Source organism: Herpailurus yagouaroundi, unplaced genomic scaffold, assembly GCF_014898765.1.
Source record: "Herpailurus yagouaroundi ecotype Mexico unplaced genomic scaffold, PumYag 140, whole genome shotgun sequence".
Classification (NCBI taxonomy): Eukaryota; Metazoa; Chordata; class Mammalia; order Carnivora; family Felidae; genus Herpailurus; species Herpailurus yagouaroundi.
Genome location: NW_024412395.1, coordinates 75,308,094 through 75,334,231, shown reverse-complemented (window position 1 = coordinate 75,334,231; position 26,138 = coordinate 75,308,094). Strand labels below are relative to the sequence as shown.

The 26,138-nt window shown below is 37.2% G+C and overlaps 1 protein-coding gene across 3 annotated transcripts in view; it reads left to right on the top strand.

Annotated features, from left to right (window-relative positions):
• Nucleotides 1–731: 731 nt before the first annotated feature.
• The window catches only part of STK17B (serine/threonine kinase 17b), a 37,855-nt gene continuing 12,448 nt past the window's right edge, over nucleotides 732–26,138 (top strand). The window contains exons 1-3 of one of the 3 annotated variants that reach the window (XM_040475720.1): nucleotides 732–747; nucleotides 16,069–16,234; nucleotides 22,578–22,790. In XM_040475720.1, the coding sequence (XP_040331654.1) occupies nucleotides 16,113–16,234; nucleotides 22,578–22,790 (335 nt within the window). In that variant the 5' untranslated portion in view covers nucleotides 732–747; nucleotides 16,069–16,112. Of the gene's footprint in view, nucleotides 748–6,645; nucleotides 6,944–16,068; nucleotides 16,235–22,577; nucleotides 22,791–26,138 lie in introns of those variants that run through there. The other 2 variants (XM_040475719.1, XM_040475718.1) reach the window with 2 other exon arrangements.

Sequence of the window (26,138 nt, the reverse complement as noted above, 5' to 3'; positions counted from 1 at the left end):
ATTTTGAACCTGGGTGCCTCTACCAGGTGGAATCTGAAGGCGGAAGCAGTCCCCTCCCCCTCCCTTTTCCTTATCAGTGACTTTACCATAATTCTTCCCCAATCATCTCTCTTAGCATCAATCATAAGAGTTGAGGGAAATCATAAGCATCTTATGAACTCATTAGACAAATATTCATTTAGGACCCACTATGTCTCAAGCATTTAGCTAGTCACAAGGTGCAGTAGTAAGCCAGATATCTGCGCTCCTCCTCAGAGAGCCTGCAGACCACTGGAAAATAACAATTGCTTGCATGACTTACCCTTGTCGGGAAATGTGCTGGGTACGCTACCATATTTAAATCTCATAGAAGTAGCTATTATTATTATCTTCACTTTACAGATGAGGAAACTGAGGGTTGCCCAAAGTCACACAACTGGAATTGGGCAGAACTGAGACACGAATGTAGGGCTGTCTGATGCCACACATTTAGCCACACATACATCCTCTCTCTCTCATAGCTATCATGAGGCAGGACCTCGGGGTTTGATTCACAGGTAGCGGGTAGCAGCTTTTCTACAACTCTGCTGCAGTTTCTACTGAATACTTTGATTTGCAAATATAAAGGAGTCGCTGAAGCACAACCTCAAACAAATTGTGGTAGACAGCTGGGAGAGGACAGCTGCAGACAGAAAAATGTGGCCGGATGCTCTGGGGGAGGGCAAGATGGATGTGCAGTGAGGCAGCTCCGAGTGGTGACAGGCCAAGGTAAGAGAGACTGCAGATTCAATCACCTAGACCCCAGACCAAGTGCAAGGAGACCTTGCATATTCTGGAATACACTGCCTTTATCAGGTTAGCACGTACAACTAGGTTATAAGTACGTTTTTCTTTGTCCATGTCATTCAAGTGATTATTCAAATACATTTAAAAATCTGTTGAGAAAAGAAATATCTGTTGAGTTGTTGTTGTTTTTCCCGTAAGTCTGATGTAATGACATAGACCTCAGGACTAAGAATCGGGAGACCTAAATTCTTATCCAGATATGCACCAACTAGTTCAGTTGTGTGATATTTTGGTAGTGCCTTAGTTTCTGTCATTCTGGGTTGACTCCTTTCTAAAACAAGGGAATTGGGCTACTGAGCCTTACCGATTTTTGAAATATCAAACTGCTGTACTGCTATGATTACTGAGCACCTCCATTGTGCTAGGGCTACATTAAACATTTTGAGGTTTAGAAGCAATTAGAAGCCACATTTCTAGCCCTGTGGACCTGTGCTGTCCAATACAGTAGCCACCAACCACAAGTGGCTATGGAGCACTTGAAATATGGCTGGTGTGACTAAATCACAATTTTATTTCATTTTGATTAAATTGAAATTAAGAAGTGGATACTGCATTTAGTTACTGAAAACTTTTACGTTGGAAACAATATAGGGATGTGATTTTTCTTTCTCAACAGTAAATTTTGTGCAGTCTAAATAAGTATTTCCAATGGAAATTTAGCATCTGAATTGGAATGTGTGGTAAATGTAAAATAGACCAGATTTAAGACAATATGAAAAAAGGATGTAAAATATCTAATAATTTTGTATCGATTATATGTTGAAATGACAATATTTTGGATATACTGGCTTAAGTGAAGTATATTATTAAAATTTATTTCACCTGTGATTCTAATTTTTTTAATGTGACTACTAGAACGTTTGAAATGACATAGGTGGCTTGCATGATATTTCTTTTGGATGGTTTTGGAAGTTCATACTCTATAAACTGTGGTGTGGGGGTGGTTTGATTGGCAACCTAGATCCTAGTCAGTGACAGGTGCTTTGGAGAAAAGAATAGTATAACCCTTTGAGGAAGGCATCTGTCCCGTTCTGACTCATTACTCTCATCAGGAAAGACTTGCCCCAATTACCTTTGCTAACTGGGTTTGTTTTAAGAGAGCCAGGGGATGTGGGGACTCTGGGGTCCCCAGTGCTTCCAAAATTGGGATGACCTATAGGCACCATGGATAAAGCACTGTGACTATCCATCTAAGTATACCCAGTACTCCTCCCTCTACCTGGACTAGTCTGTGTCCATTCAGCCCGAATACCCCTGTTGGGTGGAGGTTTGAGCCAACCTCCTTCAGAGGCCATTGCTTCCTGCCCCTGCCCCTGTGTCTGGCTGCCTTTAGCCTGGCCGCAATTTTCTAGTTTATTCAGTTGAAGACAGGTAGCAGTGTCTGTTTTGTTCCTTCCACATGGATTAAACTATAAGATCTTGACACAAAAATAACCGGTAAGGCTTTCTTCAGAAGGAGCATATGTCAATGGCAGGAGTTTTGAATTTGGGCCTTCCTGGCTGTGTTAAATTCAACCCTCCTCTGCATCTGTAGAGAATAAATGCACTATCAGAGAGGATGTGTCCAGATATCCCCAGTCAGTATATGTTCAGCATGTGGTGACAGATGTGGTGTGACTGGGGAGGGTTACTTTCCCTGGGCACAATATGGTGAACATTGTGGCATGACTAGAAAGGACCACCACCTCTGGTCACATACAGTGACTCATTTGCAGTGACTGGAAAGGACCACTGTGTTAGTCTGCTGGAGCTGCCATAACAAATACCTCAGAAGACATGGCTTAAACAACAGAAATTTATTTTCTCACAGTTCTGCAGGTGAGAAGTCCAACATCAAGGTGTCAGCAGGTTTAGTTTCTTCTGAGGTCTCTCCCCTTGGCTCGCATATGACTGTCTTCTCATTGTGTCCTCACATGGTCAGCCCTTAGGCTGTGTTATAATCTCTTTTTAAAATTATTTTTTAAATCAAGACATAATTTACAGACATAATATTATATTAGTTATGGATATACAACATAATGATTTACTATTTTATACATTGCAAAATAATCACAATAAATCTAGTTAATCCATCGTTAAAAATACATTTTTTCCTAGTGATGAGAACTTTCCGATCTATTTTCTTAGCAGCATTCAAATATGCAGTACAGTATTATTAACTGTAGTTCCCATGCTGTATATTATATCCCCATGACTTATTTTATAACAGGAAGTCTGTACCCTTTGACCCCTTCACCCATTTCTCCCATCTCTCACCCCTCATCTCTGGCAACCGCCAATCTGTTCTTTATCTACGAGCTTGATTTTTTTTTCTTTTGTTTTGCTTTTAATTCCATATAAGTGAGGTCGTATGGTATTCATCTTTCTCTGCCTGACTTATTTCATTTAGCATTTATTTCACCTTGAGGCCTATCTACGTTGTTGCAAATGGCAAGGTTTCATTTCCTTTAATGGCTCAATAATATTACCTTGTATACATACCACAATTTCTTTATCCATGAATCCATTGATGAACATTTAGGTGTTTCCATATCTTGGCTACTGTAAATAATGCTGCAACGGACACGGGAATGCATATATCTTTTAGAGTTGATGTCTTCGTTTTCTTTGGGCAAATATGCAGACGTGGAATTTCTGGATATATACTAGTTATATTTTAATTTTTTTGATGAACCGCCATACGCTTCCCTAGTGGCTGCACCAATTTACATTCTTACTTCCAGTGCACGGGTACCCTTTGTTCCACATCCTCACCAACGCTTGTTATTATTAATTTTTTTTTGTCTTTTTGATAATCACCATTCTGACAGGTATGAGGTGACATCTTATCGTGGTTTTGATTTATACCTCCCTGATGATGAATGATGCTGAGCATCCTTTCATGTACCTGTTGGCCACCTGTATGACTCCTTTGGGAAATGTCTATTCAGTTCTACTTCCCATTTTAAAATCAGATTGTTTGTTTTTTTGCTATGAAGTTGTATGAGCTCTTTATATATTTTGAATGTTAGCACCTTGCCAGATAATGATTTGTAAATATTCTCCCATTTCAGTAGCCTGCCTTTTCATTTTGTTGATGGTATAATCTCTTCATCTTAGGTAACGTTTACCTATATAATCTCATTTTGCTTTAATTATCTCCTTAAAGGCCTTATCTCCAAATATAGTCACATTCTGAGGTACTGGGGGTTAGGACTTCAACATACAAATTTGGCAGGTACACAGTCAGCCCATATAGTAACTATTATCTTTGGTCAGTATGTGGCATTCAAGGATCAACTTAATGAACTCTGTGGTCAGAGGCAATGACCACAAAATGACCATTAGGTTACAAGAGGATTTCCTACTCAAAGGAATGAGAGCAAGATGTACACCTTTGACAAGGTTGTGAATGACTTTAGGTAAATTAGGTTGAATGGAGGGACATATTGACTCCTGAATTTTATTGCAAGGCACGGATGGTATAGTCTGCTCCTCTGCACCAGCAATTCCTTGTTTCCTGAACCATAGTTCCTGAGGCCAAGCAACTCGGGTAGAACATCCTTGGCATAATGTGCTAAATCCTGGCCGGCAAATCTGACATCAGGCACAAGGGTTAACAATCTGTTTAGGGGCATAAGAGAAACACATGGGACGAGTATAATGTGAGCAACATAAGGCAAAGAGGTGATCAAGCAGGGAGTGGAAAGGAGAAATCAGTAAAGATTTCCGATTTCTGGAGAGGATAACCTTCTCAAAGCTGGAAACTGATGAACAGGTGCTGATGAGGACGATGGTGAAAGTCTAGAGCTACGGCAGAGGCTGGAAATGCAAGGTACGCAAAGATCCTCTAGAAGTTGATTGGTTGGAACCTAGGGCTTGTGAATGCAAGGAGGGTTGATTTATTTTTTTTTTAATTTTTTTTTCAACGTTTATTTATTTTGGGGACAGAGAGAGACAGAGCATGAACGGGGAAGGGGCAGAGAGAGAGGGAGACACAGAATCGGAAACAGGCTCCAGGCTCTGAGCCATCAGCCCAGAGCCTGACGCGGGGCTCGAACTCACGGACGCGAGATCGTGACCTGGCTGAAGTCGGACGCTTAACCGACTGCGCCACCCAGGCGCCCCGGGTTGATTTAAAGCAGTGATGGAGGGAGAAAGGTCTGCCTCTAGGTGTGAGGTGATGTGGGACTGGCTTTACTGACAAGAGGAGAAGGCAGATTGAGTGTGAGGAGAATAAGAGCTGGCGAATGATCAAATGTTAGACTTGAGGAGGTCTAGCGTTGCACACACACCAAAAATCACCACAATGATGTAGTCCCGTGATTCCCAGAGATTACTGGTTCCAGTGCTGGTACTCAGACCTGTGGGGTACTGCCCCAGTGCTCATAAAAGAAAAGATAGGAACAGTCTTACCGGTTTGTGGACTCTTAGATGATGATAGCTAAAAAGTGCATTTCACCATGCAGCTTTCAGTTAGTTTGCTTGTTTCCATCATAACTGTAGACTTCTTTAGTCAGTTCAGTTGTTAACAAGAAACTAGATGGAAGTATTCTCCAAGCGAGAGGCTTAGAGAATAAGCACATTAAACTGTGATGAGTCAGTTAAGTAACAACAAACTTCATTAAATGATTATGAGGCATTTTATGCATTTATCTTAAGAAAAATACAGCATGAAGAACAAAGAAATGGCTTGATCAGAATTTGCTTGGCCTACTGGAATAGAAGAAAACCTCCTCTTTAAGTGTTGACTCAGGGCGCCTGGGTGGCTCAGTCAGTTAAACTTCTGACTTCGGCTCAGGTCATGATCTCATGGTTTGTGGGTTCAAGCCCTGCCTCAGGCTCTGTGCTGAAAGCTCAGAGCCTGGAACCTGCTTCGGATTCTGTGTCTCCTTCTTTCTCTGCCCCTCTCCCACTTCTTCTCTGTGTCTCAAAAATAAATAACGTTAAAAAAAATTTTTTTTTAAATGTTGACTAAATGTTACAGCATTTCAAAACAGAACTATTCCCCTCCCAATATATTTTCCCAGTAATCTTCGACAATCACTGTAAATGTCCTCGGCAACCAATCCTACATTATATATATTTTTAAACATTCAATGGTGTCTTGCAGAGAACGTTCAACCTTTTCATTCTCTTCAGGGGATAACAGATCCTGAGTAGGTGCTGTGCGCTTTCATCTTTTCCCTTAGCATCCTATATGCAAAATCGGCAACTCATCCTAGGGGGACTCTCCTTTACACTGCTCTCAGCTATGCCTCAGGACTCCATTTCCTCAAGCGAACTTTTGTGGTGGCGCTCAGGCTCCATAAAATCCCAAGAGATGCTGATGCCTGCCAAGTTGTAGCAACCTGGGTGTCCACTTGCGGAATGGGTTCAAGCCATAGAAAACATGACTGGGAAGAGTTAGAAAACATGTCTTTGGTAGACACAGAAGTTTGGGAATGACTGAGCAGCTGGGAGTAACTTTACTTCTTCCTCTTCCCGGTCTGCAGATATTCACGCCTCGTGGGCTGACCACTCTGAAGGCAGGTAATGGTGCACCCAGTTAGAGTTACAGCCCTGCGCTCGGCCCTGGCAGCGCCCGTCTCACCCCTCCCTGGCCGCAATTAGCCCGGCGTCCCCACCTGCTCCGCAGCTCCGCCCACCCTCTGGCCCGCCCCGCGCGGGCCACACCCTCTCACCGCTCAGGGGCCCCTCCAGCCCCGCAGCACGCGCCACCGGCCGGCGCCCCGCCCCACCCGTCACGTGACAGCCCCGCCCTCCGTGCGCTCTCGGATTGGCTCTCCCGGCCGAGGGGGTGGGTTCTAGCATACAGCCCTGCCCCGCAACGCGGCTGCAGTTTTCAAACCTCAACTGTAATCTCCGGTCACCGTGTCTGCTGCCGTCGCCGGGAGCCACCTCACTGGGAAACAGGTCACTGCTGTTGGCCGTTGTCCAGAAGAGTAAAAGTGGGTCCTGCCACGCTCGGAGCTACCTGGCGCCTCACTGGGCTAGAGCTGGAGAACAAGTCCTGTGGTGGCCACCGGCGTGTGGCGGGACGGGAGCCCCCTTGGAGGGGGGCAGCCCCGAGAGAACCTCCTGTGGCCCGAGCGGTCAGTGTCTTCCGATTCGCGCGACCGCGGTCCTGCCGCGACTGGTGGGTAGGCTCGGGGCTGCGATTCTGAACCCGTGAACCCGCCCCTTTTACCCTGGATACGGAGACCCCAAACGTGGGAGGGGTCCCGAGGAGGGATACAGGCAGTGTGGGCGAATTAAGGGTCTCCCCAGAACTCCGACCGTCAGCCTAGTGGAGGTGGATTCGGACTCTGCCTCGCAATAGGTGGTCCGACTGCCCGGGGCCCGTCTCTGCTCTCCGGCCGGAGTCCTGCTTCGCGAGTTCCCTCGGGTTCGGGGCGAGAACGGCCGGTGATCCTCCCAACCCCCCCACTCAGCGTGTCTTGCGTGTGCGCGCGGTCGCCTGGCTCGCCTGGGCTCTCCCGGGTGGCGACCCGCGGGGGCTCCCTGCGCGACCCGCTCACTCGCGCCCCTTCCACGTTGCGTCGATGTGGTCCTTCCTGTCCCTCCCGAGTTCACAGCTGTGTTGTGGGCACAGGACGTATTCACCTCTGGACTGGTGGACACGTTCTGCTCACAGCTGCCTTTGGTCTCGAGAAAGTTTGGTGCTCATCTCGTGGGGCATTTTCGGTAACTGCTTGTGAACAGTGTCTTAAAGTCACTGAATGGAGCAGACGGATTGCAGTTGTTTCAGTAATGTTCAGCGATCTGATTTTATTTTGATGCCGTGTAAATCACTTAAGTGTAGACGAGTCATCCTCAAACTATACAACTACGTCATGGTTACAGTATTGAAGTTTATCCAGCTCTTGGTTTTATTATGTAGGGAAAAGCGATTCATTTGAATTCCCGTGGAGGGATTAGCAGAGACAAAGTTGAAAGAGACTTTATGGCAGCTGGTAGCTGATAGTTTTCTTCCTCGGTCTGTGATGGGACTAAGAGACACTCGGACGCAAACTTGCAAATTAAAATTAAAAAAATACATTTAAAAGTACCCACCAGGTACTGATCAGATTTCAATACTATTAGGTCTGTGTATCACATTCACTGTTTTGCCAACGTAATGTTTACCTCTGGTACCGGTGAAATGCTGAACCTTGGCAGAGATGTTTGATGCGGCGTGGCCCCTTTAAGTTCTCATCTTTGGGAATGTGTGCGCTGAGACAGCGTGGTCTGCAGGGAAGATTGGGCAAGTGGTGGCCTAGGTATGTAACCTGGCAATATAAGCCCACGAGTACAACTTTATTAAAGGAAAATACAATAAGCCAATTTTCTCATGGATACACTATTTTACAGTTTTATAGTGAACCGTCCAGAAGTAAGTTTTTAACAACTTCTAAAGTGTTTGTTTTATAAGTATTAAGCCATTTACCCATAGAACTTTGTATTTTTGAAAAAGTTGTCCATAGAAGCAGTGCCCTAATTTAAGACCTCTCTTCTTCCCTCTTTATCCTTCTGTGAGATGTTTCATTTTTAAAAAATTTTTCTAATATTTTAATAAGCAGAATTAGTATCTGCTTTATTTTTGAGATGCTTAACATGCATTTTAGGTCATTTTCTAAATTATGAATCAAAAATTGAAGTGAAATATATTTACATGGCAATATATTTAAGTTTTCAAAGTAAAACTTGTGTAGTCATTTGAAAGTCTTTCTTTTTTGTGTGTGGACAGAATGGTTGTAGGTAGTTGCTTTTGGACTCTGAATAGTGAATTACAATTTGGTTAAGATAGAATCAGTTTTTAGGAAAGTCAAGCCTTGACTAATTAGTCACTATGTCAGCACATTAATAACAATTCTGAAAAAGATAAAGGCATTTTATGACATGTTTCTAATCAAACAACTTTATTTTTAAGCTTGCATTTGGCAGTGCTTTACTTGTGTTAAGTAAACATTTAAAAGCTTTGTTTTGAAACTGTTTGATAATTATGAGAGAATATCCTTATCAAAAATTGCCTGTTGTCTTCCAGAGACCCAATTAAAAACCCATGAATCAAGGAAATCAATTGCTGACACTTTCACTAAATCCTAAAATTGTCTCAAAATTGCATGCATATTATATTGTAGTGCATATTTCCTGTATATAAAATTGGCAGCTAAGAATAGTGCTGCTAGATTGACTGCTTTTAAAAGATTTTGATTGATTCTTGTGTTTTTTAAGAATTCTTTTGCATTCTGTGGCTATTGATTGTATCAGTAGCATTAACAGTCATTTATATACTTCCTTTCCACTTGGAACAACTTTAATGTTTTAGTTGCTATAGTTTTCCGTAATAGTGATGACAAAATTCAAGGATTTTATTTTTAAGTAGCTTATATTCTCTGATAGACTAATATTAAAGGATATTTCTTTGAATATTTCAATTAACAGATGTACTTATAAATTAAGTTACAAAAAAATAAAATTACAAACATATTTTTGTCTAAATATGTTGTGATGTAATTTTCAAGACATATTTTGTTAAATTTTTAAAAATATCTTTTATTTCCCCCTTTTTTCCAATAACATTTAACCCTGAACTTGAATGCTACTTTAAACATCTAAGCTAATCAATTTCTTTCAATATTTGTAGTGTATTTTGGTGCATCCTGACCCTTTGCAATTTCTCCACCAAAAGAGGGCATAGTTCTACTTTAAGCATTTAAAATTTTGATATTAACAGTGAGATGGTAGTTTCATCTTTAATCCTTAAAGGATCATATTCCATTTTGTATTGTAATGATTACTGAACAAACGGTACTTCAGTGGAACGGTGTGTAAACAGTACTTTATTTTACAATAGAAACTTAATTTTCCATTTGATGAATGACAAGCCCTATGTGTTTGTTGGTCCACTGTATTTCTGTTTACAGCATCTTCCTGTCCTGTTCACATTATAGGGTTTAATTTTTCCTTCTGAAGGTAGAAGAGACAGCCCCGGGCTTTACTGTCATGGCACACAGTCAGGCATGGGGTCGTTACCTGGAACTTCAGCCCTTGGGTAGTATGTGCTTAGACTGGTTGGGCTAGAGTCAGTTAGCTGGCTTCCTTTTGTGATTTCCAAAGGATTAAATTCCTGACTTACACTTCCTATTCAATCTTGAAAAACAAACAAAACAACAAAACCTATTATTAGAATATAGTTAGTAAAAGGAATATAGTCACTTCCTTGAAATTAAAAATCCTCTTCATCCCTGTCCCTTTACTTCTAATCAGTGGCTTAAAAATGGAGTCTTCTGCCATCCTAGCAGAAAGTTCTTACTTTATTTTGATGGACGCTACATAAATAACTCTCTAGTTCCTCTGTGTCCTAGGAAAAACTGGTAGCTATTAAATGCTGACATAGAAAGGAGTTGTTTCCCCGTAATCTTGTGCCTTGCATTGTTACCAGTTGCCTTTTGAATTTTCTTCACAATGATGTAGATTGGTCAGTCCTTACCAGGACAAATTTCTGAATTTACTGAATGAGGTAGCTTTTAAAATATTGATATTCTTAGCTGAAATAGGTATTCACATAAAAAAATGTGGCCACTTAGTCTGAAAAGACAGGTAAATACAAAATAAATTGTTGGTATTACATTGCAGTATATGAAAAAATAATTTTCTCCATTTTTCTAAGCTTTATGGCTATGCTGTTTAGAATTTAAATTCTCTAATAGCAGTTTAGAATATTTCTTATTTTATTTAGCCAAGTATTGATTAAGCAGAGACTAAGCTGCTTGAAGCTCCAATACTATTAATTTCAAGATGGATCTCAAGTTCTGCTAAACCCTTGAAGATCCGAGATGCACCTAAAAATTCTTGTTGCTGTATTTCGTAATTCCTATAATTCAGTTCATCAAACATTAAAAAAATTACTATCTGGTGCCAGACACCATGATGGGAGTTTAGACTCACAAGTAAATGTTGCTGCCCTTTAGACACTAAAGAGAACTGCAGCCTAACATGTTACTTGTTGAGGTAAAGAGGTCTGTCCGGGGTCCTCCTAGTCCTCCTCTTTGAAGTATAAAGTTCAGGCATTTAGACCAACCTGTGGGTTTTAGGCAAAGCTTCCTGGGGGAGGTGACATTTTGTGTTGAGATATGAAGCGTGTGTCAGAAGACTTAGCCTTTTAAGGAGAAGTAGAAAGAATGTTTCAGAGATGTGGAGGCAAAAAAAAAAGTGTGGCAGGAAATGAAACTGGTGTGTACCTGGCCTCAAAAGGCTTTTCTCTGCCATGTGCGGGAAGGGCTTTAGCTTATCGGTACTGGGTAGCTAATGAAGGGATAAAAACAGATGATTTAATCCTGTAGATGTTTTCATTTATTGTATATTAAATATTCTATTCTTATAAAGTATTTTTATTGATAACTTTGAAATGAATACTGTGATGAATATTTTTAAAAATAGAGCTATTTATAGGTTGTTTTACTTCTGATCACGTCACATTGCTTTCTCCTTTCAAGTAAGTTAAGGCCCAGACCAAACCTAACATTTCCTCTGTTACTTCCTTCACTGATCCATATCTGAATTCTTTTTGTAATTATTGTGATGGGAATTAATGAAAGAAAAATATTTGAAAATAAGTTTCAGGTACTGTATAATTGGAAGCTTAATTTTATCTTGCCTCTATTACCCTCTTACTGTTTCTAGTGCTTGACTGTGTCCCTGAACACATACACACTCACAGTTACCTACTAAGTCCCTTAAGATTTTTTTAATTAGTATAGCCTAATATAGTGTTATGAAATGAATTTCAAATAGATTGGGACATATTGGCAATGTAGAATCAGTTATGTGAATTGTGGTAGAAAATAAGGAAAGGTCTGGGGTTGTTGTTGGAGTTAAAGAGAAATTGGTGGGAAGGCACAGAGACAGAGCTGACTGATAACCTTCATGTACCCAAGGATTAAATCTTACATGATGGGCAACCAGATGTTTGTGGGAGGTTTAGACAAGGGTAACATACATGGTCCATTATATGTAAAATTGGCCAAAGGAGAAGAAATGGAAAAATATCTAGGCTGTGGCAAGTGGTTCAAGGGCAGTAAATAGAAGAAAAATGCAGGATGCTATATGTATGCCTTAAGCAGTCTGTAGTAGATTAACAATAAGTAGGTAAATGTCAGGTTCTGTCTTCAGAAATGTGCTCGCTTTTTTTTCTGAGACGTAGCTGTGTTCAGAGCTAGTCTGAAATGTATCACAATTCAAAAAAAGATTTTTGTATTAACATGTATTTAAAAGAATTGCTGATTGCCCAGTGCTGTTTTCAGCTACATTTATAGTCATAAAAATGCCTGTGGGTACATTCAGCATTATGAATGTGAGGGAAGGAAAAGTTGCTAGGGTAAAAAAATTAAACATAAGACAGTGTCCAGTATTAGGAAATATTATTAAGTAGCTCAATTAATAAGGCCCTAGTTATATTATTATAACCCATATCAATCCTTTTTTAAAAAGATCATCTCTTTTCTCTTCTAACATAACTAAATAATAGATATAACAAAACTTAATATTTATCTGTATATTTGGATATCACATTTTGGAGTTGTTGGGCAGGGGACCCAGGATAAGTCTAGATTTTCACAAGTGATACTCATAATTAAGGTGTATGTTTTAAGGTTACAAATTGTTATTCATTATATAGAATTGTATCTATGACATTAATTTAGAATTTGTTAAATTGTCTTTTCTGTCCAGTATTAAACAAGGCATTAATTCTTATTTAGTGCTTACCTTGAATGCTTATATGGTCTCTGCATAAAAGCTGAAATATTATTTGGATAGTGAACACCATCTGCTCTGTTTAAATGCAGAGAAAATGCTGAGGCCTTAAAAATTTTGAGCGATAATGTCTCTTGAACCTACAACCAAGTAAACCCTTAATGTGTGAAGAGATAGATTTTTCTGTTGCAAGTGGGTAAGTTGGTGCATTTAGGGTCTCATCATGTATAGTCACAGCAATATTTTTTCTCTAAGGCATTTCCAAAGGCATTTACTAATTTTTGCCTATTATTAAAGTAGTACCTGCTTAGTGTAAATACTTTAAAAGCAGGAAAGTATAAATACTGTCATGATCCCACCACCCAAAGATAGCCACTATTAACATTTTGCCCTAATTTTCCAATCTTCTCTTTGCTTTTTTATTTTTGCCACAAAATTATCATGTATATGCTTTTTGTGTCTTCCTTTTTGCACTTAAGCTTATATGAGTTAAGAATATTCTTTGGAAGCATGGTTTTTGAGTATATATATCTTATTTTTAGGTATATTTAAACATTGTTGGACTTTGGAATTTATTCATTCAATAAGTTTTTTTTTTTCATTATTATAAATTATATTTCATTGAGCATAAGTCTTTGACTACATCTAAGACCTATATTGACTCAGGAAACTTGAGAGCAAAAAATACTTACTCATAAAATTAGTTCTGTTAGAGTTCTTATGAATACATCACTTTGTAGCTGATATAGCATGAGATAAACATCTTAGATTCTACAGTCTCCCTGAGGTGAACATCAGAGTCAAGAGCCTGTACTCTGTCTCTGTGATTGAATTTGACATGTTCTTATTCCTGTATTTCCCAAGGGATTGATGGACACTGTTGGGAATTTAGCCCAGTTTGTATACATGATACAGTTATATCCCTTCTTTATGTGTATATGTATGTATAGTATAAATATGATCATAAGCAGGCATATTCATAGACTTTGAGATTTAGAAAAAAATTGTAAAAGGCCAAAGATGACCTGAAAAAAAAAAATAGATTGAGCATAGAAATTGGTAACCATATTGATTTTTCTGAGAGGAATATATGGCCAATGTAACTGAGTGCTATCAGAACTAAGAAAGTACATAAATAGTTTATCAAAACACAGTAAAAAAAATAAAAAATAAATAAAACAGAATTTTAAGAGTTGAGTGTAAGCTAAACTTGGGGTGAGAGATTTGTATATGAAAACAGTACAAACTACTCAACAGTACCCAGAGACTGTGTAGAGAGTATCTTTAGGTAGAATATTAACAATATTTACTTACTGAACAATCATGATGTACTCTCATGACAAGCACTATACCAGCATCCTTCATCATGAATTCATCATATTTTAATTTTAATCTTTAGAGTTCTGTGAGTTCTGAGAGTTCTATTATAATCCATGCTTTAGAAGAAACAGAATTCAAGCTTTCTTCACTGGTAATCAGAGAAATGCAAAGTAAATCACAAGATTTCATTTCCTTTCATCACACTACAATAGCCAAATTTAAAGGCCTGAATGGGACAAATGTTGGCAAGAAAATGATAAGGTCTCCCACCTAGTGATAGTGGGAATGTAAACTGGGCATGTAAAGAAGGGACCAACTTCAACTGTGTCAGTGATGTTATTTATTTTTATTATATTTATTTTTTATATTTATCTTTTATATTTATATAATATTATATTATTATATTTATATAATGTTATTATATTATATTATTATTATAAAATATAAATAGTTTATATTTATATTTATTTGTTATATTTATTTTTAATTTAAACATAATATGGCAAAGCAATAAGATTGAAAAAGTGTTATATTTGTATCCCTTCTTATACATTTGGAAATATATATATATATATATACATATATATATATATATTTTATAAGTAGCTATATTTGTTTCCCACACTGCCATGACAAAGTACTGCAGATTGGGTGACTTAAACAATAAATTTATTCTCCCATAATTTTGGAGAGTAGAAATTTGAGATCACGGTGTTGACAGTATTGGCTTCTTCTTAGATCTTTCTCTGTGGCTTGTAGATGTCCTTTTTCTCCCTGTGTCCTCACATGGTTTTCCCTCTGTTTCTGTGACCTAATCTCTTTTTATAAGGACACCGATCCTGTTGGATTTGGGCCCCCTTAATGACCTCATTTTTAACTTAATTACCTCTTTAAAGGCCCTAACTCCAAATACATTCACCTTCTGAGGTGCTGGGGGCTAGGACTTCGGCATTTTAATTTTGAGGGGAGGGACACAATTGGCTCATAACAGTGGTGAAGTTAAATAATTTAATTAATATCTCATAGGTGGTATGATGGTTAAGTTGGATTCAGACTCAGATGTGATTCAGTCCAAATGTTATTTTCAGAATGCTACACTGCTACCCTTAGACCACTAGAGATGTACACCCAAACTAGTTAGGTCTTTGTTTCTCCAAAGACCAACACATTTAGAGAAAGAAAAAATTACTGACTTAAGAATAAAACCACGAAAATATGGAAACTGAAAACACTGAACTCTTATCACACTGCTTTTTAAATTGAATATAGTTGGCATTTGAATTTAGGAAGATAAACAACAGTACATGTCAAGTAGGAAATAAACAGAGGAAAAATGTGGCAGAGAAAGAACAAAAACCCTATGGTGTTATTGAAAGAGGGTGCTAGAAGAATAATACTGGATCTTTTTTTGGTAAACATAGGAGGAAGTCCTAACTATTGTAAAATATATAGTCTACAATTATATGAATTCAATTAATGTGAAATGGTAGTTTTGTTAAAACTGAATATATGTAAATGTCACAAAGTTGAAGATAAATATGGGTTCAAAATACAGAACTGTAGAATAAGGTTTTATATACGGTCACTCATCTAACAAAATTATAGAGCTCAGTTCTACCAAAAGAAAAAACTCTTAAGACCTATGAAAGTTTGAATTTAATATTGAAATGTAGGTAGTCTGTGAAATAAGTTCTGTTTCTTGTAGTCATTCAGATGTCAGTAACAAAACTCACAAAATGTGAATTCACCACCAAAATTGTTTGGCCATGAGAAGTTATATTTAAAATGAGTAGTCATTACCCTGCTGTGTTAAAATCTTGTTTTGTGAAGGTATAACTTCAAAGAATGACAGTTTAAAAATTAAATTGAATGGTTGCTTATATTAAAATTTTATTATAACTATTTTCTAAGAATCTGAGAGGTTTGAGGATTTTTATGGTAGTTTTATTATGAAATAAAGTCAGTAACTTAGTTCAAGTACCATAGAGATGATACCAGTTTGTGTGTGTGCTTTTTGTTTTTCTTCCTTCTGGGTAGAATGTGCTGTTTAAAAATCTTTCTTTTCTTTTTTGGGGGGAGGGAAAGGTTGTGTCTTACAGCTGTATTTAGAGCTATAAAACATAATGTACATCCTGTCTATCTGAGATAACATCTTTTTTTTAATTGCATTTAAGTTATATCCTATATATTCTCTTTTTTAAATAGGTAAAAATAAGTGACTAAAGAAGCATATCTGGGAGTCATCTAACATGTCGAGGAGAAGATTTGATTGTCGCAGTATTTCAGGGTTGTTAACTACAACTCCTCAAACTCCAATGAGAATGGAAAACTTTAATAATTTTTATACACTTACATCTAAAGAGCTGGGAAGGTAAGGAAATTGTGTGATATGTATGCTGTTTAAATTCACATATTGAGGGGCACCTGGGTGGCTCAGTTGGTTAAGCGTCCGACTTCGGCTCAGGTCATGATCTCGTGGTCCGTGAGTTTGAGCCCCGCGTCAGGCTCTGTGCTGACAGCTCAGAGCCTGGAGCCTGTTTCAGATTCTATGTCTCCCTCTCTCTGACCCTCCCTCATTCATGCTCTGTCTCTCTCTGTCTCAAAAATAAATAAACGTTAAAAAAAAAATAAATTCACATATTGAATTTTCTGGGTCTATAGTTTTATAAAATTCACTTGATCATTTTAAAAAATGATTGGAATTCTAGAAAGTCATCATCTCTTCTATTATTATACAGGATCTAGTTTTAACTGACTTGGAAATCAAATCTGTAGAGAGTTAGTGAGCTTGTATGATATATCCCACCTAGCTTAAGAGCCCCTGATAGGAGGTCAGGGTTCTTAATTTGAGGCTGTGCATGGCAACAGATAGCTTAGCATAGTGGACTGTCAAGTCCAAATCCGGGCTCCGCCATTTCCAAACTGTGTGACCTCAATTAAATTTCTGTACCTCTTAGTGCTATAGGTTCCTCATCTGAGAAGTGGGGATGAAGATAATTGTATCTATCTTCTATGGTTGTTATGAGGATTAAATTAGTTAATATTTGTGAAGTAGTAGAATCTTACTAATTTTTGTTAAAATTTTTTAAAATTCCTAGGATATTGTGCTGGGCTACAAAACAAATAAGGAGGGTCTCCTCCTCTTTTTTCCTAAATTAAACAAAAAGAATTAACACATATTTGATGGTATAATTCTGTATGACAAACAATGCATGTTCTACAAGTAAAACCCTGTACTTAACACTAACACTTATCTGTTTTGGCCTGATGAGAGTGTAAATTCCTTAAGGCCAAGGGGCAACCTGGGATTCTGCAGTTTAGTACTACCATTTTAATATATATGGAAGTTGTAAAAATAGACTAAGATATTTATGTTATATGTTCAGCATCTTTGAACTTTAAAGACATTTAGCAGAGTTGAAAGATGGTGATCAGTTTCTATCTTCGGTTTGATTTTAGTTCTGGAGGTAAATGTTTTGCTTATCTTAAATTAAAATGGTTTGCTAAGTCTGTGTTTGTATTGATAGATCTATAGTAAGATAGTATGATTGATTTTTATCTTTGAAAATCTCAGTGTGAAAACAAAAGTTGACTGGACCATGAAAAGTAATTCTGTTCTTGGTGATCTTTTACAGGAAGGGTAACAAGTCCTAGCCTTATCAGTTGTTGGATGCAGTCTTTCTTTTGCAAAATAAGGATGATAATATCTACTTCATTAGACTAAGGACTAAATATGAAAGCATTTTTCATAATTCCTGGCATATTTATTTATTTAATTTTATGTACAAAGTATCTGGGTGTTTTAATGGTGTATTGAAAGATACAGTTTTAAAAACCTTTCAGGATGTTTCCTGGAAGGGGCACCTGGGTGGCTCAATCAGTTGAGTGTCTGACTTCAGCTCAGGTCAGGATCTTGTGGTTTGTGAGTTCGAGCCCATGTCAGGCTCTGTGCTGACAGCTCAGAACCTGGAGCCTGCTTCGGATTCTGTGTCTCCCTCTCTCTCTGCCCCTTCCCCGCTCATGTTCTGTCTCTCTCTCTCTCTCTCATAAACATTAAAAAAATTTTCTTAAAAAAAGAATGTTTCTAGGAAATTGTTTAGTTCTAAATCTGTAATTATTTCTGTTTGCATTATAACAGGAAGGAGTAAGTTTTACTTTTAGTTGCCTGTATCTCACATCAAATAGTGATAGAATCTTTGCACTGGAAGGACTTTGGTGGTCAGTGGTGGTCTAATACAATTTACGCAGCAATCTTTCCTATACTTTTCCTGACAAGCTGTTTATCCAGCCTTAATTTGAATGCTGCCATGATGGGGAACTCATTATCTCAGAATGTATCTGTTCCATTTTGTGGGTGCCTCTTAGGCACAGAAGGTTCTGTTTTCTACTCTACTAACATCTACCCAGTAGATGTGGTTCATCTTTTGTAGCTGCATGTAATGTCCTTGTAAAAATTCTTCAGAAATGTGAATATGGCCAAACATTGCCAGTTTCCTTAAATGCTCATATTATGACCTAATTTCCAGACAGCCTTCCTTGATCCAGTTACCTTCTTCTGGACTCCTTGTATTTTTCATTGTCAGTCTTAAAATGAGTAAGCCTAGAGTGTACACAGTTTGGTCAATATCTTAACATCTAGAATGCTGTAAAGGTTTATTGAGGTAGCTTAAGATTCCATTGGGAGTCTTCTTTCTTTTTTTTTCAACAACCATGTCAAATATATGTCATATAGCATCATGTAGTATATTAGTAAAAAACACATTAAATTGGAAGTCAGTTGACCTGTCTTTACTGTGGATCTAAAGTTGTGTGATCTACTTAGTTGTGTGATTTCCTTTTCGTTGAGAGGGTGGACTAGATGTCTCCAAGTTTCCTTCTGTTGCAAAGATGTTTGGCAACTGCTTTGAGCAGGTAACTGAATATAAAAAGCTTTGAACAGTAAACACAATAAAGGGGATCTTTTCCATTTTTCTAAGTTATATTTTGATCAGTAACTGTACATATATTTATTAAGTTAACTTTGCAAAATAAGGGATATTATGGGGGCTAGAAAGTCTATAAAATACTTTTTCCTTTGAGAGATTTGTAGAACCTAAACTTTGGGGAGGACAGTATTAATAATTACATTGTTTTATAAATGAGGTACTATCATAAATAACAAGCATGAACTTGAATCAGGTGTATTTTTTAACATTCTAGAACAAAAACTCATAATAGACTCTGATTAAAACAAACTCAGATTGCTAATATCCCATCTTCTAATCTCTTTATGAAAGAGACCTAACATTTTTCTTTGAATTGATATGGGCTAATGAGTCAGATGGTAAATTTTGATATTTCTTTTTTTTATTAAAAAAATATGTTTATTTTATTTTTGGGAGAGAGAGCAGGGAGGGGCAAAGAAAGAGAGGAAGACACAGAAACTGAAGCAGGCTCCAAACTCTGTGCTGTCAGCACAGAGCCTGACGTGGAGCTCGAACCCAGGAACTATGAGATCATGACCTGAGCCGAAGTGGGAGGTTTAACCAACTGAGCCATCCAGGTGCCCCTTGGTATTTCTAATTAGTAAAACTTGATCAGTTGGAAATCATGATCTTTCATCTGTCAATAACTTGCTTTAAGTTCTTCCACTATTGCTACTAACTTTAATATCCTATACTAATGCACAATGAAAATTAAGATGAAAATACTGTTTTTCTTGAGGCTTTACATTTTGAACTATGTAAACATAATTCTAGCATGTGGTGTGAACTACAAAAGTCTTTTAAATCAAGTTGATCTTTCTAAATCAACTTTTTAAAATTTAATTTTAAGATGTTAGTGCTGAAGAATTTATTTTCCTTTAGCAGACTAAAAGAAAATATGTAAAAGTTAACAGTTCGTTTTAGACTATTCTCAAAAAACTTTGCATTGTTCCTGTTTTTTAACATGTTGGGTATGTTTTTTTCCACCCCTCCCCCAACTGAGGCAAGGTTTCTTAGGACTTCTTGTGGTTAGAAGGGTGAGGCAGATGCAGAAATAAACGTCAGCTTCCTTTGTGGCTCACCCTCCCCCCCCCCCTCCTTTCACATTTTATCGTCTATTCTAGAATGCAAAAGGGTAACTACTAGCACTTTTCACTGCTGGGAAATCTAGTCAGCTTTGCCTTTTTAGGTTATGAATTAAGTATTGTTGTTAAGGGTATTTAATTTTCTTAAATATTTCTGTTAAGTTTGATACAGGAAAATTATGATAAAAGATTATTTTTGTTACTTCTAAACTGCAACTAACATTTTAGAATAGGAAATAAATAGTCTTTCCTTCCTAAGTCATCTGATAATTATGGTAAGGATATTTACCTTATTTAACAGCATATACATTTATATATATGTAAAATGTTATTGGAATTTCAAATAACTTTTAAAAATATAAATGCTTTAAGTACAGGATATAAACTAAAATAGCACAGTGTATGGTATTCTAGTAGGTGCATAGCTCTTGCATTCATTCAACAGATACTTCAGTTGCTGTTATGCATTAGCAAAGTGTACAGTTTATAACAACTGTAGTAATTAGAACAGACAGGGTCTCTGCCTACATGGGACTTTTACCCAGTGGTAAGCACTGACAGGTAAATAAATAAGTACCAGCATCATTTGGTCACTCTTGTACTGGATTGTTTAAAAAAGCCTCATAAGAATACATGAAACAATGAGGTTAAAAAGTGTTACCAGTTAATTTTGCTCTTTGTTCCTGAGAAAATTCTGGCTTATAGGTGTAATTACAAAATTGCAGCAGAACTTAATTGTCACAGTTGGTAGTATAAACTATTTTTTTTTTCAGATGGACAATTTTCTTGGCTAACTAGTTTCTGTTTACTTAGTTTTACAAGGTGAATTTCTGTCTAAAACTCAAAATTTCCTTTCTGTTTTAGACACACTTTCACTTCTAAATGTGAGTGAGAATTGGCAGAAGTGAGTTGCACTTCTTAAAAAATGATCTTAAAGGGAGGAATTGTTTTGTAGTGATTAGAAGAGAAAGCTAAAAATTCACATTCCATAGTTTAATTCTCAGCACTCCAACTCCATATATGATGTTTCATGAGTCATTTAATCTTAGTTTGACTTGATTTATCCAGTATAAAATCTATAAAGGGTAGTTTGAAGACAAAGACTGATGACCTTTTTGTATGCTCATTGAAATGCATTGAATTGTATTGCTTTTGCACATGGTGAGAAAGTGCCTTAGTTTAAATTGTATATGCCAAATCTTAAATGAAACGTTCTTTCCAAGAATCAGGCTTGTGCATGCAAATTTATTGAGTTGTATGTTTTGATGAATGTAGAAGAGTCAAATTATAGCCTGGTCACTTCTTTTGGCATTGTAGCATACTTTTTCAGCTTGGTTTCCTGTCCTTTTCACTGGCACCAGTTTTGAAGAAATGTGGGAAATAAAGAGTAGGAATCCTTGTCATCCTGGCCCTTGAGAATAGCAAGTAAAATAACAATCAAGCAATTTATTTTGTTCCCCCCTCCCCAACCCCAAATACCAGGTTTTCCTTGCTAAGCACCTGACATGTGTTAGAAGTCAAATTGGAGAAAGAAGAGTTAGGGAACAAAAGTTCTTCTCTGAAGACCCTTTATTTATACTTCATATGTTAATTTGAGCCTTAGGATATAGGTTCTTAATCTTGGATCCGGTGGGCTCAGGTTTAGAAGGTCGATAGATGGGCTTTGAAGTCTGAAAACCCTCTGGAATTATATGTAAAACTTTCTGTTTAAGGGCATGCGTACATTTTTCTGGGTAGGCAGTCAGTTGCCTTTATTAGTTTCTTAAAATAGTCTTACTCAAAATAGCTCTCGATCTTTGGGAAATTAGATTTTGGGCAACTATACACTTAGTATAGTGTAAATTTAAATTTTGGTTGAGATGCTGAGCACTTCTGTTGGAGAGAGCTAAACACCTATTTATTCCTAAAATGATAAACATGAACTTAATGGGTGTATTTGTACTTAGCTATTGATAACTATTAATTTTCTTAGTTGATCATGAAGTGTCTCTGGATACTCTCCGTAGGATACATATACCTCTGTTATCTGTTACAGGCTTCATAGACTACTGGCCAATATTAAGAGATTTACTGGAAAAACAACTAATAAATTAGTGATAGAAAGTTTCAAAGATTGTTAAACATGGTGCTCAGGCAAAGCGATTACACTGATACAATGAAATGTCAAATACCCACTTTTGCTTTAATTTTAATTTTTTATTTTGGAAGGAAGCTGTTTTGATTAGGGAGTTAGTGTGGTACCCTTTTAAAGGTACAGTCTTTGGAAATAGACTAAGATACATATACTCCCTGGGCTCTGCAAAACAATTTCATTGCTATATAGGATTGTTATGATATTTAAACACAAATATTTATAACAAGAGTATGGCATGGAGTTGGAATGCAAATGAGATCTCCCCTACAATGATAATGTCTTATATTAACAGTGATGAACAAATACAGTTATGTCTTATCCTGTTTTTACATTTGCCATTTAATTTTTCTGTGATAATATAAATTTCATAAAAGTATATGTAGTATTTGATTCAGTTAAGAGAACATAGTTCTCAACTAATGGCATAGTTGTTTGAAAGGATTAATTCTAAATTGGAGTTGTAACTGTGTGTTATGTTAATATTGTTCTTTTTGGAAAAGTTAAAATTGACTGTCCTCATTTTCCCCCCAGAGGAAAGTTTGCTGTGGTTAGACAGTGTATATCAAAATCTACTGGCCAAGAATATGCTGCGAAGTTTCTGAAAAAGAGAAGAAGAGGACAGGATTGTCGAGCAGAGATTCTACACGAGATTGCCGTACTTGAATTGGCAAAATCTTGCCCTCATGTGATTAATCTTCATGAAGTCTATGAAAATACCAGTGAAATCATTTTGATATTGGAGTAGTAAGTATATACTTTAATAAATTTAAATAAATTTGTAGTACTTATTTTAATTGGTGGGATAAAGGTGGCTTGAAATGTTAAGAACAAGAATGATAAAAGTATGACAAGAACTTATAAAGATTTGGGGGGACCTGGGTGGCTCAGTCTGTTGGGTGTCCAACTTTTAATTTCAGCCCAGGTCATCTCACAGTTCATGAGATCAAACCCTGCATTGGGCTCTGCACTGACAGAATGGAGCCTTCTTGGGATTCTCTCTTACTGAGTCTCTCTGCCCCTCCCCCACTTGAAAACACACGTGCTTTCTCTCTCTCTCAAAATAAACATTTAGGAAAAAAACTTGTAAAGATTTCTGTTGATAAAATATTAGAGAGACATGGTGTATATTTGAATATTTTCACATATACACAAAAACTAATTAAACAGTACACACAAAAAACCCCAAATGACATCACAATGCTTGAGGAATGTGGTGAAACAAGTATACTTTCATTGCTAATAGCATAGAAAGTCGAAGAGTTTTTGTGCAGAACTACCTGATGGATAAATAGAATTGAAATCATTTATATAATTTATCCATCTATTTGAAAAATACATCCAAGGGAATGACTCATGGAGAATAGAAGGGTGAATTTGCATGAAGGTGAAGGTGTGCTTGTCACATTGTTGAAGAAACACATTTACTTAGTATTGTGTAACTTGTGAAAAACTGTTAGGAATTGTAGCAATAAGAAATAAAATATATCTCTTCCCACAACTCAGTGAAAAGCTGAAAACACCCAAATAATCAACAATTCATCACATTAAGCATAGGGTAGATCATGGTTAAGCCAACTGGCCGGTTAATTAGTATATTCACACATGTGACTCTAAAATAGTACCTTTATGAGTGACAGTCTGACACATTTATTATATGTATATAAAATGTGTTTGAACATCTACAACAATTGGAAAAGGTTAGCTAAATTTATGTTTAATATGCTTTTAGGGTCTGATAATTTTTTATAGAAGAAATCTATTTTATAATAAACTAAAGAGATTAAGTATTTACTTCAGAAAAAAATGCATTATAAATACAGTAATTCTTTTTAGTGGTTAACCTGCATCATTGCCTTTTTGAATGTAAAAGTATATTATGTAGCCTAGGGGCATCTGGGTGGCTCAGTCTATTAAGCTTCTAACTCTTGATTTTGGTTCAGGTCATGCATGATCCCAGGGTCATGGGCTCAATCCCCGTATTGGGCTCTCTGCTGAGTATGAAGCCTGTGTAAGATTTTCTCTCTCTCTCTTCTGTCTCTCTCTCTCTCTCTCTCTCTCTCTCTTCCTCTGCCCCTGTCTCCCACTCATGCTCTTTCTCTGCCTTTCTCTCTCTCTCTAAAATAAAATAATAAAAAACAAAAAGTAATATAGCCTAATTTTAGTATTCAGGTATTTTAAGGATGAAGAAATTTGTTTATATATTTGTAAAAAGTATGTTTTTATACCAGGAAAGTTGATTACCTAGAATCAACTTATAAATATGAAAATGCTTATTTTGCAAAATGTTAAACTGGCAAGTAGTTCATTTAAGAATGAATACTATGGGGGCACCTGGGTGGCTGTGTTGGTTGAGCGACTGACTTTGGCTCAGGTCATGATCTCATGGTTCATGGGTTCGAGCCCCGCGTCAGGCTCTGTGCTGACAGCTCAGAGCCTGGAGCCTGCTTCAGATTCTGTGTCTCCCTCTCTCTCTGCCCCTCCCCTGCTCACACTCTGTCTCTCTCACTCTCTCTCTCTCTCTCAAATATAAATAAATGTCAAAAAAATTAAAAAAAAAAAAAGAATGACTACTATGAGGGTGCCTGGGTGGCTCAGTCAGTTAAACATCTGACTTCAGCTCAGGTCATGATCTCATGGTTCATGGGTTTGAGCCCCACATTGGGCTCTGTGCTAACAGCTCAGAGCCTAGAGCTGCTTTGGCTTCTCTCTCTCTGTCTCTCTCTCTCTCTCTCTCTCTCTCTATTCCTCCTCTGTTCACGCTCTCTGTCTCTCAAATAAACATTAAAAAAATTTTTTATTAAAGAATTAATACTATGTACATTTCCCATAAAACAACATACTAAGGTATAATATAGCACCTTCAAAATAAATTAGAATCACAGAAATGCCCAGGATACTATCAGTCTGATTTCATTTTTCATATATTTTGTGATTATTTTTGTTAGATTAATCTAACCTTTAAAAAGTTATCTACTTGGGTGTTTTGCTAAGCAAAATAAGTCAGTCAGAGAAAGACCAATACCATATGATTTCATTCATATGTGGAATTTGAGAAATTTGATAGGTGAACATAGGGGAAGGGAAGAAAAAATATAAAAAAAAAGACGGAGGCAAACCATAAGAGACTCTTAAATACAGAGAACAAACTGAGGGTTGATGGGGGTGGGGGATGGGGGGGTGGGTTAAATAGGTGATGGGCATTAAGGAGGTCACTTTTGGGGATGAGCACTGGGTGTCATATGTAAGAAATGAATCACTGGGTTATACTCCTGAAGCCAAGACTACACTGTATGTTAACTAACTTGAGAAAAAAAAAAAGTTATCTACTTGCATGACACTGCACATTTGAAGTATGTGAAAAGGAGCTAACGTTTTTCAAACATAGTAATGGAATACTAGTTTTAGAGAATGAATACATAGGAGCATTGAGTACTTTCATAAAATTTTCTTTGGGGGATTTATCTAAATAGCAACAATAAAATATATCAGAAAATTTTGACACATTTTATGGTTGGATTTTGTTCATACTCTGAAAATTGATTCAGGTACCCTGCCAAGTAAACTGAATTCCATAAGGGCACAACTGTACCTTATGGCTGAAGTGTATAGCAAGCACTCATTAAATGTATAAATGGATTAAAATAATTTAAAAAAAATTTTTTAATGCTTATTTTTGAGAGAGACAGGGCGTGATCAGGGGAGGGGCAGAGAGAGAGGGAGACACAGAATCTGAAGCAGGCTCATGGCTCTGAGCTGTCCACAGAGAGCCCAACGTGGGGCTTGAACTCACGGACTGTGAGATCATGACCTGAGCCGAAGTCAGATGCTGAACCGACTGAGCCACCCGGCACCCCTGAAATAATTTATTACTAGATCAACTAAGACCTACTAAAATTTATTACTAGAATTTGGTTTAGTTCTTACTACTTTTTGGGTAGCATTGCCACATCAGATAATCTCAAAGGTAAAAATATAGCCAGGGAGACTTAGTTATTTTCATAAGGTGGCATAATTTTTTATGTGGTGAAAGTAGAACGGTGAAATCTTTTACTCTAATAACAATTACCAATCTGATCCCCTCCTCAAGTCATC